This window comes from Rattus norvegicus, chromosome 7, assembly GCF_036323735.1.
Source record: "Rattus norvegicus strain BN/NHsdMcwi chromosome 7, GRCr8, whole genome shotgun sequence".
Lineage (NCBI taxonomy): Eukaryota > Metazoa > Chordata > Mammalia > Rodentia > Muridae > Rattus > Rattus norvegicus.
In genome coordinates this window covers 12,588,876-12,607,634 of record NC_086025.1, presented here as the reverse complement: position 1 = coordinate 12,607,634, position 18,759 = coordinate 12,588,876, and the positions used below count along the sequence as shown (strand labels likewise).

The following is an 18,759-nucleotide window of genomic DNA, read 5'->3' as shown; positions in this document are numbered from 1 at the left end:
CGTTTTTTAAATACTTGCATGTCTATGAAATAACAACAACTAGTCCTAGTAGATAAGGAAATTCTATTTTCATTTCATTTGCAAAATGTCCCCATGGCTTGTGGATAAATCAATTCAACATTAAGTTTAAAAAATGTGTTCATTTACTGTGTTTGTAAGCGCACACGTATACTGCAGTACATGGGAGGTGCTTAGGACAACTTTCAGATGGACTGTTTCCTTCCTTGTCAATGAAGCAGGCTTTCTCTGAGAGTGCTGGGATTATAGATAGGTCCTGTTTTATCTGGGTTTCGGGAACTGAACTCAGGCCATTGTTATTGCAAGGCCAGCACTATTACTGACTAAGGCAACAGTTTGCTTCCTTTGTTACCATTTTGAAATGATGAGGTGTATCCTGTATAGTTTTCTGTCAACTTGACACAAATGTAGAATCATCTGAAAAGAGGAATCTTAGACTAGAAAATGTCTGCATTAGATCATCTCCAGGCAAATCTGTGGGGGCATTTTTGTTACCAATCAGTGTGGGAGGAACCAGGCAACTGTGGGTGGTGTCACCCCCGAAGCACCAGGTGGTTCTGATTGTATAAGAAAGCAGGCTGAGGAAGCCCTGAAGAGCAAGTCAGTAAGCACTTTCCTCCATGGCTCAGTCTCAGTTCCTGTCTCTGGGCCCTGACTGCCCTGACTTCCTGTTTTGGCTTCTCTAACTGATGGACCGTGACCAGGACATGCTAGACAAATAATCCCTTCCCTCTGTCTACATAAGGGAAGGTTGAGCCTCAGGTATTTTGTCAGCTTGACAAAACCTAGAGTCATATGAAGAAACTTCAACTGAGTAAATGCAGTACCATTTTGGCTTGTAGGGAAACCTATGGAAATTTTCTTGATGGATGATTCACATGAAAGGGTCCAGCCCACAGTGACCAGTGCCATTCATGGGCAGGTGGTCAAGAAGTGATTAAGAAAGCAAACTGAGCAAGCCAGCAGGAGCAAGATGGTAAACACCATTCCTCATGGCCCATGCTTCAGTTCATGCCTACAGGTTCCTCTTGAGTTCAAGCCCTGACTTCTCTTGATCATGGACTGCTAACTACAACATGAAATCCACCCTGTCCACCTCATGCTGCTCTGGCTCATGGCCTTGAGCACAGCAATACAAATCCAAACTAAGACATTTTGTATGGCATAAAGTTTGTATATGTGAACCACGATAACACATCACATGTGACATCATCATAGTCAAGTTGTTCTCCACATTGAAAATGGAAACGTGGATGTGTGAAACACAACTTTTGGAGGGAATTTTTCTGGAGATGAAATCGGTTTGATGCTTAATATCAAATGTATCTTTTACTTCTTTAAAAAAATGCTCTTTTCTAAGAGCACTCTGGAATATGGATGTATCTTGGGAAAGAAATTACCTTAGTTTTCTCCAGAGGTTTTCATACTCATTTACAATCATCTGATTGTCCGACTTGTTTCCTAAAATGTAGAACCAGAGAAATAGTTAAAAATTACTTATTACCAAAAATTACTAGGTAGCAGGTAAGTTCATGGTGTAAATGAGTCCATCTGACATAGTCACCCCAGTTCCCTTCTCCATATTCCAATTCATACGTCAACACTGATTAGCTAGAAACACTTGTCCTTGGTGGACTAGAAAAACCAATGCCCGTGTGTACCTATAGAGGCCAGGTTCCTCAGGGTTTCCTGCATCACATCTTTGTACAGCTCCTTCTGGGATGGATCCAGCACAGCCCACTCCTCCTGCGTGAACTTCACAGCCACATCCTCAAAGCTCACTGACTCCTGAAAGCACACACATACATTTCCAGGAAAGTGAGCCTCATGGTACCACAGATGTACACAGAATTAATAAGGTGACATGACACTGTTCCACAAGGGTTCAAGCTGTCCTGGTCATCACACTCTACTGCTCATACAGACCGAGATGCCTTCCCCCACTCACAAATGCTAAAAGTAAACGGGAGCTTTCTGGGAAAGGAACATCAAAGAAGGATGAGCTCTTGTGCAGAGGACTGTGCAGTTCCTCCTTCTGCACTGCATCTTTCTAACAACTGTCACCCCAGGTTCTATTGTCTACTACCCACCATGATCAGTATCTGCTGTCCCCAGAACGTGTGCGCTTAGAAATGCAGGGCACTCTTGTGTTCTGCTGGTGTCTGAGAACTGAGATCTGGAGGGATTCCTTCCCACCAGAGCTGTACAGAGTGAGGTAGATTTCTCAGACAGTTGATGACAACTACACCCTAGGTTTAGAACAGCAACATCCCCTTCTCTCATGGTCATCAGAGGGACGCTATGTTCTTAGAACCCAACGTATTCTCTATATGAGTCTACATCATTTGTGTTGACTGACACTACCTGTGCATCTGTTCAAAGCCTTGATTTAGAGTCTATTGTGCATGGGGTGTGAGCATGCCGCAGTGCTCTTCTGGAGGTCAGCGCCACGTTGTGGAAGTTGGTTCTCTTTGTCCAGCTTAACAATGGCTCCTGAGATTTCGGATCATCAGGGTTGCACAGCTCATGCTTTTATCCCGAGTCAACTCAGCAGGCCTCTGGTTAATACTTCCTACAATTTGTTGGGAACAGGAGCACAACTTCTGTGGCTGTACTAAATGACGATGGTGGAATGTATGTACCTGGGCTCTCTGTACTGTCCTTAATCAAACAGCAAATGAAAGTCGTGACAAGCAATTTATCTGATTCATGTCCTACTCTGCTTTCTAGTGCTACGATAAACCACTAGGATCAAGAAGTTAGTACTTTGTCTTACAACCTGTTAGTAACCTAAAACACGTTGTGTTCTTGCACTCAAGGCAGATATTAGAAAGTCTATAGCCAGGTTCTTTAGTTTGCCCCGAGTCAAACAGGAAACAGGACTCATGACAAGCAGTTCTCCTCAGTACTGTCCCATTTTGCTTCCTGTTGTCTGACATATCACCATGACCAAATGAAACTAAAGCAGAAAGTGTTTATGTGAATTACTGGTCACAGTCGATCACTGAGGGAAGCTAAGACAGGAATCTCAAGGCAGGAATGTGCAGTCAAGACCTGAACCCTAGAATATGGATGAACCACCGGCACTGGTTTGCTGGGCTATCCTTTCTGTTCAAGCCAAGGCCCACATGACCTGAGATGTCAACACCCACAATGGAGTAGGCCCTCCATCAATCAGCAATCAAGAAAATGTTCTGAAAACGTGCACACAGGCAAAATTGGTGGAGCCAATTCCTCAACTGAGATTCCTATTTTCCAGCTATGCCAAGTTGACAACCTGAGTCATCTCACCGGCCCTGTCAGAGAAGGTCCACCCCCCACATCCCCACGGTCCTACCCGCCACAGGAATAGCATGCACGTTGCTGGGATACGGAACTTCCCACTCAGGTCTCTTTCCACCGAGGTCACTCTGGGGCTTCCTGCTGTCAGAAGGAAGCTCCGCCCCACCTGCCTGGGTTCTAGATAAGCACCACAGAACTACCCACACTCTGGGTGCCTCAACTCCACCCGCGCCTGCCCCTCGCTCAGCAGACTAGCTATTCCCAAGGCTTATCCACGTGCTCAGTACATGTCACAGGCTTGAATCCACCCTGTCAGTCACGGTCTCACTCACAACACAGCTGTTAGCTCTCTGATTCTTTCCACACTGATCCACACCAACTCTAAGCCAAGTGTTTCTCTGTTAATGCAAAATGGGTTTTTCTCTGTTTACACAACCTGTCAAAGTTACTTAAGATTTTCCTCCCTGTCCTACCTTGATAAGTAATGATTTTTACTACTTCTACTAAATTATGGTGTGCTCTATTGAGATGTAACAAATCAATGTGGCTATCAATCATGTCAGAAATGTGCTAATTATTAATATATTTAAGTTTATGACAGACCAAATCTCCTAAAATCGAACAGTTTACCTCACAAGGTCTCAGAAGATATGAACACAGCTTCAAGAGTCTGCCTGGGGTGTGCTATGATAACCACTGAAGGACACAGTGGACAAAACTGGATACCCTCAGAGTCAAATGGCTTATCTAAATCAAGGTAAGTCATTTCTCATGCCACACGTATCCATTCCACAGAGAAAAAGACTCTGAGTCGTCTGGGTTTGAAAGCCAGACTGACTCTGCCCGGGTTGCCATGAAGATCACAGAGCCCACGGGGAACAGTTGGCTGATGGACTCGATTATGGTTTATTCTTCCCCAGATTCTGGCTACAGGTACCTTAGCTGTACAGGTACCTTGACAGCTGGAAAACGGACCTAACTCCTTTCCTAAACTCATCTCTAGGGACTAGTTCAGATGTCAGCTTTCCCAGGTGTAATCGGTTACTTCCTCCCCTAAACTCGGGTTCCACTGATTAAATGCTTCATATTTCCCCTTCTTGCTATGCCACTGTCCTAACATTATTCGAATTCTCATAAATTTGCCTAATACTGATAAAACATTCCAGTATCCAAGACAACTATATAATCGCAAATTCTTGTTCCTTTTGGTCCACAAAAAGCTTATCTTAAAGACTATTAATGTTAACTCATGTTGCTAACTCTTTTGTAAACTTATAAACTACAGGAACCCACTCAGATCTACCTCTCAGGGACCAAATAGACTCCACCCAGAAACGTACATCTGCCTAAAGTTCCCACTGACTACCTATTCCAGAGGTGGGCTTCTTCTGGGTTTCAAATGTACAGCTAAGAAAAAAAAATTTCTTTCTCCCAAACATATTTAATCTTATTCTTTACCTATAACATATATGTATACATATACATACACACACACACACACACACGTTTCAGCATCTTGTCAAGTCCAGGTGTTTACTACGTCTAGGAGAGCTCCAGAGAAGCGACCTCCAGATGCTCCAACCTTCCCTCACAGACACAGATGTTTCTACTGGGCCTGTTCCTTCTGACCTATCCTCACATGGTTCCACAGACCCTGGACAGCAAGAAAACAGACAGCTCTAAGACTGGACAAACATCCCCATACCCACTTTCTTAAGTTCCCCAGAGACACATCACCCCAAAGCAAGCAGGAAGTAGTCAGAGATCACAACAACCCTATTCCTGCTCCACCATTACCTTTTTTATTTTTCTTTTTTAATTAAAATGGGGGAATGTTAGCATTCTGTCTAAGCTCTACCCTACAGTGACCTGGCAACAGTCAGGTATGCTCCGCCCCACAGTTACCTGGCAACAGCCAGGTATGCCTGACACTCTAAAAGGGGCTGCTTGACCCTCCCCCACCCCTTTCTCTCTTGCTCCTGCCTTCCTGCCCCCACTCTCTCCCCATGAGCTCATGGCTCTACTTCTCTAATTCATTCTCTCTCTCTCTCTCTCTCTCTCTCTCTCTCTCTCTCTCTCTCTGCCTTTACTACCCTCTTAACTCCCCTCCCCATGCTCTGAATAAGCTCCATTCTATACTATACCGTCTGTGGCTGTGGCTGGTCCCTCAGGGGGAAGGGATGTTTCGGCATGAGCCCACAGAGGCATCCCCTTCCCCCATACCTCACCACACCTCCATAGAACATATCCCCCTTCACTTTATCTTTTTATAAACACATCAAATTATACCAAAGCCAAACAGTTATTGTACGCTTGTAGAGATAAGGGTAGGCTCTGTGTCCTGGCATCTTAAGTTTTCTACCTTGTACCTATCACAACTGATGCTCTTCACAGTACACATTTCAGATTGGGACTTAAAACCTAATAACAATCAACTTACCATCTAGCATAGCACTTGACAAACAGCTCTCTAAAAGCTTTGAGAGAGATGTTTATGGCAGCTCTAATACTGTCTGCGTGTGCCCATATCATTTTACTGTAAACACAGTATCGAATTTGCTTGTCAGATGAGTGAGTCCCGATAGAGACAAGGCTATGGCATCCTCTGCTCTTGCAGAGGACCTCAGTTTGAATCCCAGCCGTTAGTGGCTAACTAATGCTTGTAACTCATACCTTCAGGAAATCCAACACCTCTGGCCTTACATTAAAAAACTAACGATCATAACTCAAAATAATTAGACAAAGTATGTGAGTCCTCACACAAACCAAAACTCTGAAACTACTCCGAAGTTTTTCTAGTTTATAATTGTAATTACAAATTTAAGTGACAAAATTCTGATCTTGGAGCCCTTCTGGCTTACGCTTGGCCGCCAGTCCTTGTGATCCGCAAAGGAGAACCAGCACTGAGGGCATACGGTGTTCTGTTCTCTTCTGATGCGCCTCTGAGGTGAGTTCTTGCTGTAGGTGTGCAGATGAGAGTGTGGTGGACTCAGAGGCCAGATGAGACCTGGAGTTGCAGGGAGCTCTGAGTTGCCTGATTCGGGAGTGGGAAAACGAACCGAACTCTGAACTGCTCCTTTCCCAGAAAACAAAATTGAAAAACTCAATGCTTGCCTCTTGAGAGAAACAAAAACTGTAGTCTTCACATGGTAAAATTCAACAGAGCCAGAGGTGGTGGTCACCTTTAACCCCAGCACTGGGGAGACAGAGGCAGGTGGATCTGAGCTTGGGTCCAGCCTGCCTGGTCTACACAGGGATTTCCAGGTCTGCCCCGGTTATACAGAAACCATGTCTTAAGTTACAAACAACAAAGAATAAAGTAAAATTCAAACAGACGTCAAGAAGTACACGCACTTGGATGCAGTGGCATCTTTTTGACCATTATCACATTGATCCTTGTCTTAGTGTTGATGCTGTAAAATGGTCAGGGCAATCCCTCACCATTTAAATAAGTAAGCCAGCTGTGGTATAGAGGACACAACCCTCTAAGTTGAAATGCTTGCCCTAAACCGGTAAAGAAGTCAAATATCCAAAGGAGTAAACTTGGGGCGCTGGAGAGTTTGCCCAGAGGTAAAAAGCACTTGTTGCTCTTGCAGAGGCTCGGGTTCAATTCCCAGCACCCACATGGTGTTCCATAACCATTCACTTCTAAGGTATTCAACACCCTCTTCTGATATCTCAGAGCACCAGGCACACATGTGGTACACATAGACATGCGAGCAAAACACACGTGTACATGACACAAAATAAATAAATATCTTTAAAAAAGGAATAGAAACTTGGAAGGATGTAGCACTCCCCTGCCAGCAGTATAAAAGAGTGAACATCTGCTGGAAGAGATGTTGGGACTGTGGCTGCACAGACACTGGCTGAATGGAAGAGGTCAAGAGGGCAGTGGCCAGGAGTCTTCACCTGTGTTAGGATGGGCCGTCTGGTGATCCGGCCGCCTTTGAGTTATCTCTGCTGTTTGGAAGGAGGCTCCCTCCTATGTTAGTAGCCACAATACACACACTCATTAGTTCATCAACTGGACCCTGGTACAATCGTCCTTTGTACTAATCTGGGCTCCTTTTGGTGGTGAGTAGATGTGTGGGTTGTGTGAGTGTCCCCAGGAAAATTCTGTCACATACAGTCTAAGGCCAATCCATGGTGGCTCTGTGAGGCCCCACTACTCCTCCATTCCAGGAGAGGGACAGGCTTAACTCAGGGAGTCTCTGTGTTTTCTTTTCTTTTCTTTTTTTTCTTTTCTTTTTTTCAGAGCTGGGGACCGAACCCAGGGCCTTGCGCTTGCTAGGCAAACGCTCTACCACTGAGCTAAATCCCCAACCCCGTCTCTGTGTTTTCTACATTCCACCTCCACGATATCAGCTTCTTCCGTTCCCTTCCCTTCTGTTTACTCATGTTTAGCACTGTTTCCAACTCCCTAAGGGAGAAAAAACCTCAGCAGGTAAGCTCTAGGGAAGTCTGTGGACCTGCTACTAGGAGCCTTCGCCTATTGCAACACCCCTTTCAAATCTAGTCATGACCTACCTCTATCATAAATACGATCACTGGCTGCTCTTCCGGAGGACCTGAGTTCAATTCCCACAACCACATGGTGGCTCACGACCACTTGTAATGGGATCTGATTCCTTCTTCTGGCGTGCATGAGAACTGAGCCCTCATATGCATAAGGTAAATAAATTAAAAAAGAATTAAACTCAGAAAGAAAAAATACAGCTAGGAGTGGTGCCACAGCCGTTAATCCCAGCACTCTGAAGACAGAGGCAGGCAGATCTCTTAAGTCAAGGTCAGCCTGCTCTACAGAGTGAGTTTCCGGATAGCCCAGGCTACACAGAGAAACCTTGTATCAAAAAATCAAACCAAACCAAACCAAGGAAAGTGACAATTACAATTATGACAGAGGCCAAGTCCACTCAACTCTGCATGTGGACATCCCTTGTCAGGGAGTTCAGCAATGTCAGGAAGACGTGGAAAGTCAGCTTTATTCCTAGTTGTAAGAACTCTGCACCCAAGGACAGATTACAGAACATACAGGAAACATCCTTTAACTCTGTGGCACTCCTAGGAAAAGCAGGCACCTCTGGGTGAAACAGAGACAAGGTAGAGAAGGTGGGCAGGGACTTCTCTAGGTCACTCTGCTGTGCAGAATGTCACAACTTCTGTGACTCTGGGACAGAGCTAGCCTAGAAGAGTGTCACCTTGTACAACAACCGTCTTGACCTGATTTGCTACACACAGAGGACCAGTACCAGGAGAGGGGGACTGTTTACACAAGCCCAGTTGTTCACATAAACAGCCAACCACCATCTGCCAGCACACCAAGAGACAGTAACTGTATCAATACGTAACAACACCTGAAAATATACCAGATCATGCCAGAAACGCCAGACACAGGAGCTTTGGGACCACAACAGATGGAGCCCTCTTACCTGAGACTAAAAGACCAAACTGTAGCAGGTTCATGAGCCATGGCGGGGTCAGCTGTCAAAAGCCAGCAAACTTGTCTACTCCTGGATCACAATGTCTTCCTCCACAGCCTTGCTCCAGGAGTTTCCTCATGGCAAAACATTCAGCCCACTTCAAAGTCACCATCCAACAGTCTGCCCTCCCAAGGGGCATTTGGCATCCCTGCACCTGCACTGGTGAGACTGATCTGGTCCCCTGCAGTCTCCCCCCTCACCTACCTCAGCTCTCTGCCTATGCCCCCAGGACAGCCTCTATTCTGCAGCCTCTTTAACCATTTCCTAGCCATTTGTAACCTGTGCCGTCTCTGGTTGTGTGAAGTGTTCCCATGTGATCTGCTGCTGCTGTTAGTGATTCACGCTGGGATAAAGGGCTGGGTGTGGTAGAGCAGATCTTCATCCCTGCACTTGGGAGGCAGAGCCAGGCAGATCTGTGAGTCCAGTGCCAGCCTGCTCTGCCTACACAGGGAGTAGCAGCCGACCAGTGCCAAACAGTGAGAAGTTGTCTTAAAACAAACAACAAAATTTTTGACTAATGGCCAAGCATGGTGGCATGTACCTTTTAGCCTCAGCACTGTGGAGGCCAGACAGGCAGGTCTCTGAGTTTTAAGTCAGTGCAGTTTATACAGTGAGTTCTATATGAGGCAGGGCTACACAGTTAAGACTAGTCTCAAAACACAAGTTAAAAGACTGGACTAAAAAGACCTTGGCCAGGTAGAAAGGAAAGTCAGGCTTCTGTAGCAAATTACCACCAATAAAACAACAATGCTCGTGAATTTGAGTATTCAATAAATTCTGCCATTGTAGCCTTCCTGGCAGAATTGAGGATATTCGGGGCTTGGTTAAGAGCATTGACTGCTCTTCCAGAGGTCCTGAGTTCAATTCCCAGCAACCACATGGTGGCTCATAACCATCTGTAATGGGATCTGATGCCCTCTTCTGGTGTGTCTCAAGACAGCTACAGTGTACTCATATACATAAAATAAATAATAATTAAAAAAGAGTTGAGGATATTCTAAAGACTCTGAAACAATGGACCCCCAAAGAAACGGGCATTTCTTCAGGAAGCTCAGGCTGAAAGAAGGAGTAGAGGCCAATTATACTGGGGAGCTTGTTTCTCAGAAAGGGACCTAACACCCTTTTCACAGTTTGTCACATCCCCTAACAGGATGAGACTGAAGCCCATCAATGGTGGGTCAGTGCAGGGCGGGACCACAGCTTGACCTGGACTGTTTGCATCTGCACATCCCTGACCTCTGCTTTACTTTGATCTCACTTCAGGACCTTGAAGGAAGACTTAGGGGTCTCCCTAGATTTCTTTCTTTCTCTTTCCAATGTGCAGAAACAGAATGGATAGTTTTCTGCTTTCCATTATTTGGCTTAAAAAAAAAAAACTGGTTTATTGACAACAGGTGTCTGGGCCTGACTTGAGGTACAGGTTGGAAATGCTAGCTTCAATAACACAAACATGTCTGCCTGTTGCTGACATAACAGGCACAAGGCTCTTGGAGGTCACTGTGAGATAAACGAGGTTAAGGTTTGGCAGAAAGGGAGCTGAGGTGAGATTCATTGGATGAGTTAGGGAATCAAGACTCAGGCAGCCATGTTGAATCCCTGAAGGGAGAAACTGCCTTCAGTTCTGGAGGAGTGAGGGTCTGGTTCAGTAAGGTTTGCAATAAGAGGAGTACGGTCCCTGTGATGTGACCTAAACCTAAGCACCGGCAGAGAGAAAAAGGAAGTAATAACTGATAAAAGACAAAAGCTATCTGTCTAAGCCACCATGCATCCTGACTTAAGAGAAGGGAAGGCAAAACCACAGAAGCGTGGTTTTCCCTATCTTAACTGCGGCTGCTGTTCGGGGGATTAAAAACCTCAGGTCTTGAGGAATTGAATCTGGCTGTGCAGGGAAATAGCCTACCCCCTAGCCATATAACCATTGTGCTTCACTTGCAGCAACAATATACCCGGGTATCAAAAACAGTCAAGCCATAGAAAATTTGCCGAAACTTCTAGTGGCTACTTAAGTAAACATACCCCCAGTTCATGTCCTCCCCGCCCCGTGCCCCAGTCCCTTGTGAGTGTACTCAACCTTCATCCCGGAAAAGAGCCCCTCGCTGTTCCAATCAAGTGGTCTCAGCTCCTTGAGATCGCGTCTGGCTGCTTCTCTGCCTTGCTTTTTGAAAATTGAGAGTCACAGGTGCTCTGTATACTTGCGCCCTGAGACACTGAATGAAGTATGGCGATCTTTTAGGGCGAGAGCGAGGCAGTCATAGGTCCAGTGTCCTAATCTTCATCTTCCACACAGATTACACTCCGCCACAATCCCGCACAGGAGCCCCCACTTACTCCTATTGCTCCCTCACGACCCTCTGCCGACACCACCCAGACCGCAGAGACTGGGGATGCTGGTACCCATCTGTCCAGAGATGCCGCGCACTGAGCAAGGGACAGGACAGCAGGCCCGGCTCCATTACGCCGGACCCGAGCAGCCGGGCCCAGCGAAGCCAGAACAGACTCAGCTGCTTATGGGAGGTCTCGCACCCATTCCGCCAAATTGCAGCATCCTTACCCCACCCCGACCCTCTTACTCCCACGCCATCCCCATCCATCTCGGATGCCTGGTGCCACGCACGCACCATTTCCAGCCTCTGGGTGTCCTGGTGTCCGCCAGCCGCTCCTGCCTTCAGTGAAAGCGACCTGATACCCAGGCCTGGGATCTAGGATCTACTTCAAAGAACACACATGCTTAATGTCCATGGGAAAAAAGACATAGACCTGATGGCGGCAGAACGCCTCGCCTACGGAGCTAGCGTTTCGTTGGCCAGTACACGCTCCGTGATAGGCCAGCGAACCCTCCTCGGCCCGCCTCCCGAAGCCGGAGGGGCCGAAGATGGAAGTTTTACTAGGGAAGGTAGAGATCAAATTACAGACTTCACACCTCTCCAAATCCCAGAATCCTGCTGTCACCCATTCAAGGGGAAGGGGGGGATGGGCCTCCCATCGAGCGCCAGTAGAGGGTGCTGAAAAAAGCTCAGGGGCGTGAGGGCAATTATAGATCTTGGGGTTGGATGGGAGACTCTTCAGAACTACAATTGGCAGCTAAATCTGCCTTTCTAATCTTTGGCTCTTGTGGTCTCCTTCAAAGCCGATTTCAAAGACTAATAGCTTTCCAGGAAGAATGCAGGGCTAGATAGGCATCTTAGTGGTTAGAGCCTTCGTTGAACTTATCTGAAGTCCTGGGCCCAGCCCTCGCCGCTCCCTCTCCACGCTTGCATCAGAAACACAACAATAACAAATCCGGAAACAAAATGCCGTTCTGAAGTATTTCTTTTTTTAATTTTGTTTGTACACGCACGACTGTGTCTGAGAAGGTGAGAGGCTTTCGGGTGGAACCGCGTTTGCCATCCATGCTGCTGTACCAGAGGTTTCTCTTTGTTGTGGTTAAATAAATGCTGGGGTTAAGATGTTGGGTTGAGGAGCTGGGAACATAGCTCTGTGATTAAGCATCTGCGGCACTTGGGCAGGACCAGACTTCTGCTCCCAGCACCCACTCCTGGTAGCTCGCATCTGTAACTCTAGCTTTAAGGCATTGTTAATCCTGAAATTCGCCAGAAAAAAAAACGGCTCCACCATTTTGGGCCAAACTTGAAGCAAGGTTTACTAAATATTAAATACTGACCAAGAGATGGACTTCGGACAGGATCATTCCCTGAAATTTCCCATCTAAGAACGGCCTCAAACCAAGTATTATAGGGGCTCATTAGGGGAAATCTATAGGCTACCATACTTCCCCATGAGACTTTGCTATTTCCCAAAAACTACAATTCCCAGCATGCCCTGAAATTGCATGATTTCTGGGCAGGCTGGGCTTGCAGGATGATTTTGCACACTACAGTATTTAATGTCTTCTTCTGATCTCTGGGGATACTTCACAAACATGTCCATTTACTCATATACATAAGTAAAACAATAAATTTCTAAATGTTAGGCTGAAAATAGAGAGGTTAGGGACAATGAAAAAATAAATAGGAAAGCTTGCTTCTGAATAAGAGATTGCCAAACTATTCGGAGGTAGAGGCATGTGAATCTGTGAGTTTGAGACCAGCCTGGTCTACAAATCGAGGTCCAGGACAGCCAGGGCTATACAGAGAATCCCTATCTAGGGCAAGGGGGAGGGCGGGGGGTCAGGGGGAGGCAGAGAGAGAAACTGAGATTGACTGTCAAACTGAGGACATCAGGAAAACAAAGCTAGTCTTACCAGCGTCTGGCATGTATGAAGCTCATCTCCCTGGAGTTACATACAGACACTGTTTACTGTCACATGTTTTTGCACAATTCTAGCTCATTTTATATCAACTTGACACAGGCTGGAGTTATTTGAGGAGGGAACCAAAACAGAGGAAAATGCATTGATAAGACTGGCTTTAGGCAAGCTCTAGAACACTCTTCTTGGTGATGGATGGGGAGGGCCCAGTCCATTATGAATGGCGCCATCCCTGGGCTGGTAGTCCTGGGCTCCTTAAGAAAGCAGATTGAGCAAGCCAGTAATCAACACTCCACCTCGGCCTCTGCATCAGCCTCCAGGTTCCTGCCCTGTTTTAGCTCCTGTCCTGACTTCCTTTAATGATGAAAGTGATTTGGAAGGGTAAGGAACCCTTTCTCCCCAAGTTGTTTATCACAGCCATACTCACCAACTATTTCATGCAAATAATGTACCTGTCTTAGTCAGGGTTCCTTTTTTTTTTTAAAGATTTATTTATTCATTTATTATATATAAGTACACTGTAGCTGTCTTCAGATACACCAGAAGAGGGCATCGGATCTCTTTACAGATGGTTGTGAGCCACCATGTGGTTGCTGGGAATTGAACTCAGGACTTCTGGAAGAGCAGTCGGATGCTCTTAACTGCTGAGCCATCTCTCCAGCCCTTAGTCAGGGTTCCTATTCCTGCACAAACATCATGACCAAGAAGCAAGTTGGGGAGGAAAGGGCTTATTCAGCATTCCACAGTGCTGTTCATCACCAAAGGAAGTCAGGACTGGAACTCAAGCAGGTCAGGAAGCAGGAGCTGATGCAGAGACCATGGAGGGATGTTACTTACTGGCTTGCTTCCCCTGGCTTGCTCAGTGTGCTCTCTTACAGAACACAAGACCACCAGCCCAGGGACTACACTACCCACAATGGGCTGGGTCCTCCCACCTTGATCACTGGTTGAGAAAATGCCTTATGGCTGGGTCTCATGGAGGCATTTCCTCAGCTGAGGCTCCTCTTTCTGTGATAACTCCAGCTAGTGTCATGTTGACACACAAAACCAGCCAGCACAGCATCTAACTACAACGGACTAAATTGTAGGCATGGATGGCTTCAAAAAGCTTCCACATGTTTAGGAAGGAGATCACCCCAAACCATCCGATACACAGGGAGGTCACCAAGTCAAAGTGCTGCAGCATCTTGGTATTTCTGACTGCTGGTGATTAAAATGCTCATCTGTGGCTAAGGAAACTTGAAGCTGCTCTTAGACATTTCGGCAATCAGAAACTAACTCGTTTGCCCTCATGTGTGCATTAATAAAAGGTCCTGGAAATCATGATGTCATTACAACAACATTGTTACAGCCCCTATTCGTCAAATCACAGGAGAAGATACCCTAAAATGAAGATCAATTCCACTGTGACTTGGAACCAAAATCATGGGCTACCTACCTTGTACAGACGCATTAAAGCTTCTTAAATGTCCACAGGACCAAGTGCAAGGTCCTGGGTTTGGTCCTCAGCTCCTGGAAAAAAAAAATCCAGGAGACTGACGAAATGGCTAAATGGGTTCTCAGCACCTATGTGGTGGTGCACAGTTCTCTGTGACTCCAACACCATACAGTATGCATAAGTACATTCACACATGCACACACATAATACAACATATATGAATTTCCATACCTAATTAATCATGGGGTCTTGTTTTATTTTTTGATGTATGGTTTCTCTATGTAAGAGCAGTTATTGTGTTGGTTGGTGGTGCAGGCCAACCCCTCTGGTTTTTCAAGATAGGGTTTCCCTGTGTAGTCTTGACTGTTTTGAAACTCACTCTGTAGATCGGGTGAACCTGGAACTCACAGATCCACCTGCCTCTGCTCAAAGGCATGTGCCACCACTGCCTGGCTAATCTTTTGTTTTGTTTAATGTACATAGTTACGTATTTTTAAAATGTAGGGGTACTTGGTCTGCATGTACACCTGCTTGCCAGAAAGAGGGCATCAGACTCCTTTATTGATAGTCCTGAGCCACCACGTGGTTTCTGGTAATCTCAAGACTTCCGCAAGACCAGCCAGTGTTCTCAATAGTTGGGTCATCTCACCAGCAGAGGCTCTTAATCCCAAAACTGGAAAGGCAGAGGCAGACAGATCTCTGAGTTTGAGGACAGCCTGGTCTACAGAGCAAGTTCCAGGGGCACACAGAGAAAACTGGCTTAAAAGAGAGAGAGAGAGAGAGAGAGAGAGAGAGAGAGAGAGAGAGGAAGGAGGAGGAGAAATGGGGAGGAGGAAGAAGGGGGAGGAAGAGGAAGAAGAGGAGAGGAAGAGGAGAGGAGAGGAGAGGAGAGAGGAGAGAAAAGCTCTGACTGTCCCAGAACTCATTCTGTATGACCAGACTGTCCTGTGCCTGTCTCTGTCTCTCAAGGCTTGAGCCATCACTGCCAGCTACGATGGCATCCTTTAAGGTTGTGTTTGATCTTGCTAACAATTCTTCCCGCTGTCCCCTTAGAAGCTGATGCCACCAGTTCCTTGCTTGAAATGAGTGATCGTGCTCACGTTTGCAAGGATATCTACCCTATGGTTTAAGAAAAGGGTGTGGGTTTGTCAGATGCACTGGTGTATGCCATTAATCTCAGCATTGGGATGTAGAGGCAGACTGGTCTGAGTTTGAAGCTAGCAAGAGGTACATTGTGAGAGCTATTTCAGAACACAGAAAGTAAGGAGGAAAGAAAAAAAGTTTCTCGGGGCCTCTTTTAAAACCTGAATTCAATCCTCCAGACTCACTTGCGCGCGTAGGGACTCACACCACTGTGAACCACTTTATGTTTCTGAAAACGATTACAAAACCTAAAGGCATTCCATATTGTGTACATACGTAGGTGGTTTTTTTTTTCCAGTGTGAGTTCATTTGTGTAGTTGAAGGTAACTAAAAAGGGAGAAAGGGCGACACGTAAAGCTGAGAGGACCCAGAGCAGATGGGATCTAAAAAGACATCGCAGCACACCCCCCCAAACACACACACAAAGTATAGTCTTTTAAATCATGTATCTAATTTTGTGTAACTATTGTCTGTATTTTAAACATTAACTGCTTCATGTCAAGGGATGTGACGGGACTCCACATACGTGACTTGTAAGAACTGACTGTAGCAGTTGTGTCTTGGGATACTTCTCTTCATCCTACAGCGCTGCCATTCTCTCACCCCTCAGGAGGCAGGGCTGCTGCCTCCCAAGGGCAGAGATGTCTGAAATTTGTTGCCTATACTGCAGAGGCCTGCTCTGGGAATGAGGGCTCCAAGAGCACCTCCGTCCATAAGCACAGCTCTAGCTGGACAGGTTGCTCGGTGATTCAAACACACATGCACGCACGCACACACACACACACACACACACACACACATACACACACACACACACACACACACACACACACACAAAGCTTCAAAACAGTAATCCCTAGCACCTCAACACGGAGGCTCAAAGCACCTGTAACTCCAGTTTGAGGAGATCCAATGCCCTCTTCTAGCCTCCTCCGACCTCAGGTATACATATGTAACACAGACCCAGGCAAAAGACCCGTGCATTAAATATATTTTCCAAAAGTTAGAAAGAAAAAAAAAAGGCCCCCCTCCCGGAGGGAGCTAGAAGGAAGGGGAGGGAATGAAAAAGAGAAGAAGGGACAAAATAGGGTAAGGTAGAACCATACACCTACCTTCAGGCAGCCCCGAGACCTATAGCTTGCCTGGTACGTGACTTTTCACTCAAACTTCATCAAATAGTCCTTGAGATTTCTTCTGGGCTCACATACAATCCCTGAAAAGAAAACCCAGTTCCCTGGGAAGACCAGGAACTCATCGCATAGTCCAGACAGCTCTGAAACCTGGGATCCTTCTCACAAGCTTCCCAAGTAGGATTACATGCCTGTGGCACCACAGCTGGCAATAAGTGATATTCACAGCCAGTCTCAGCCCTGGGGAGGACCGATCGCCAGAGGGAGCACACGAAGTCAGTGGGTGAGACTGTTGAATCAAAATCAAGTATTTATTTTAATCAAACTAGCTTTTGAAAATGCTGCTATTGCATAATTTTTGAGTTGAATCAAGTCATCTTCCCATGTTTTCCAATGCCAGGAGTTCTCTCAATGCATTCTTTTAATGGAGATTTCAAAAATTCAGTGCTTTAGACTACCCTAAAGTGAATTATTCCATGTCTATAAAAGAACTTGAGATAACTGGAAGATTGCTAAGGTTTTTTTTAATATATATATGAAGGGTTTCCCTCCAAAAGGACCACTACAATGTCTTTGGAGGGCCCCAAGAGAACATAAGGCTTTCTCCATAATGTGCGTGACGTTTCTCTTCAGTGTGAGCACTTCCACATCTCCTCCATGATAAAAAAAGAAGGTGGAAGACTTCATCACATTGTTTGCACCTTTTCTCCAAAGGGCTTTTCTCCAATGTGTCTGCTTCTACTTCTAAAAGTTATGTCAATTCAAAAACAAACAAACAAAAAAACAAAAACGAACAAAAAAAACCAAACCTTCTCTTGCTTAAGATTTGTTCAACATTTTCCCACACAGTCAGCCATCTGTTTCATGCTCATGTGAGTTGATTTCTCAGAGGTGACAAAGAGAAGACATTCCAACAGTGCTTACAAGAATCCTTGTTAGTTCTGCTCTGAATTAGTGCACATCTTTGCAAATAAGAGGACCTCAAACACCCTCTCTTGCACATCTTACATTCATAGGATCTTTCACTGGTGTGGATTTTTTCATGTACTCGAGCCTCAAAAAAGAGACCAAAGGTTTTCCCACATTGTTTATATTCACGGGGTTTTGCTGTGTGTATGTAGAGCCTCTATGCAGTGTGAATTTTCTCATGTCTTTTACAGTTACCAAAATGAGCAAAGGTTTTCCCACAGTGCTGACACACATAGGGCTTCTCACCAGTGTGAATTCTCTTGTGTCCTTTCAGGGAATCAGAACACGTGAAACCTTTCCCACATTGCTTACAAATATAGGGATTCGCACCACTGTGAGTTACTTTATGTTTCTGAAATTGATTCCAAAATGAGAAGGCGCTCCCACACTGCTTGCATGCATAACGTTTTTCTCCACTGTGAATTTGTTCATGGATATGAAGGTACTGAGAAGCAGCGAAGGCTTTCCCACACTGCTTACACACATAGGGCTTCTCTCCAGTGTGACTTCTTCTGTGAATCTGAAAGTAAGCAGAATGAAGAAAACCTTTCCCACACTGCTCACACACGTAGGGTTTCTCACCACTGTGAGTTTTCATGTGCCTTCGAAGGCGAGCGGAACGAGAAAAATGTTTACCACAGTGATTACAAAGAAAAGTCTTCTCACAAGTTGGAGTTCTCTGGTGCCTGAAAAGGTTACCCAACCGAGCAAAGCCTTTCCTACACAGTTCACACACATAGGCCTTCTTAACGCCGTGAACCTTCTGATACCTTTGTAAAGGGCTGGGATGTGCGAAGCCTTTCCCACATGGCTGGTGCACGTAAGATTTTTTTGCAGGGTGATGTTCTTCATTTCCTTGACCAGATCGGAGGAAAAGGTCTTCGCAGTCCTTATTTTTTGAAGGTTTCTTTTCACTGTGAGCACTTTTGTGCATCTGAAGGGACAGAGGACACATCAAGCTGCTCCCGAACTCCATATGTTTATTCAACTTATAGTCACAGAACTTCTCCACCAGTTGGTTGCTGCAAAACAAATGAAGAGTTCATGACT

General features: G+C 45.7%; 2 protein-coding genes across 2 annotated transcripts in view; both read right to left on the bottom strand.

The window, feature by feature from the left end:
* Window positions 1-18,759, bottom strand: part of Ftl1l5 (ferritin light chain 1 like 5) — a 576,109-nt gene that overhangs the window by 263,878 nt on the left and 293,472 nt on the right. The gene's annotated exons all lie outside the window — the stretch shown is intronic.
* LOC100912582 (zinc finger protein 14-like) overlaps window positions 1-18,759 on the bottom strand; it is a 33,026-nt gene that overhangs the window by 5,206 nt on the left and 9,061 nt on the right. The window contains exons 4-9 of the mRNA XM_063264384.1: window positions 17,873-18,731; window positions 11,402-11,489; window positions 11,112-11,284; window positions 10,855-10,956; window positions 1,680-1,806; window positions 1,419-1,479 (exon numbers count right to left, since the gene is read on the bottom strand). Of these exons, the coding sequence (XP_063120454.1) occupies window positions 1,419-1,479; window positions 1,680-1,806; window positions 10,855-10,956; window positions 11,112-11,284; window positions 11,402-11,489; window positions 17,873-18,731 (1,410 nt within the window). The remainder of the gene's footprint in view (window positions 1-1,418; window positions 1,480-1,679; window positions 1,807-10,854; window positions 10,957-11,111; window positions 11,285-11,401; window positions 11,490-17,872; window positions 18,732-18,759) is intronic.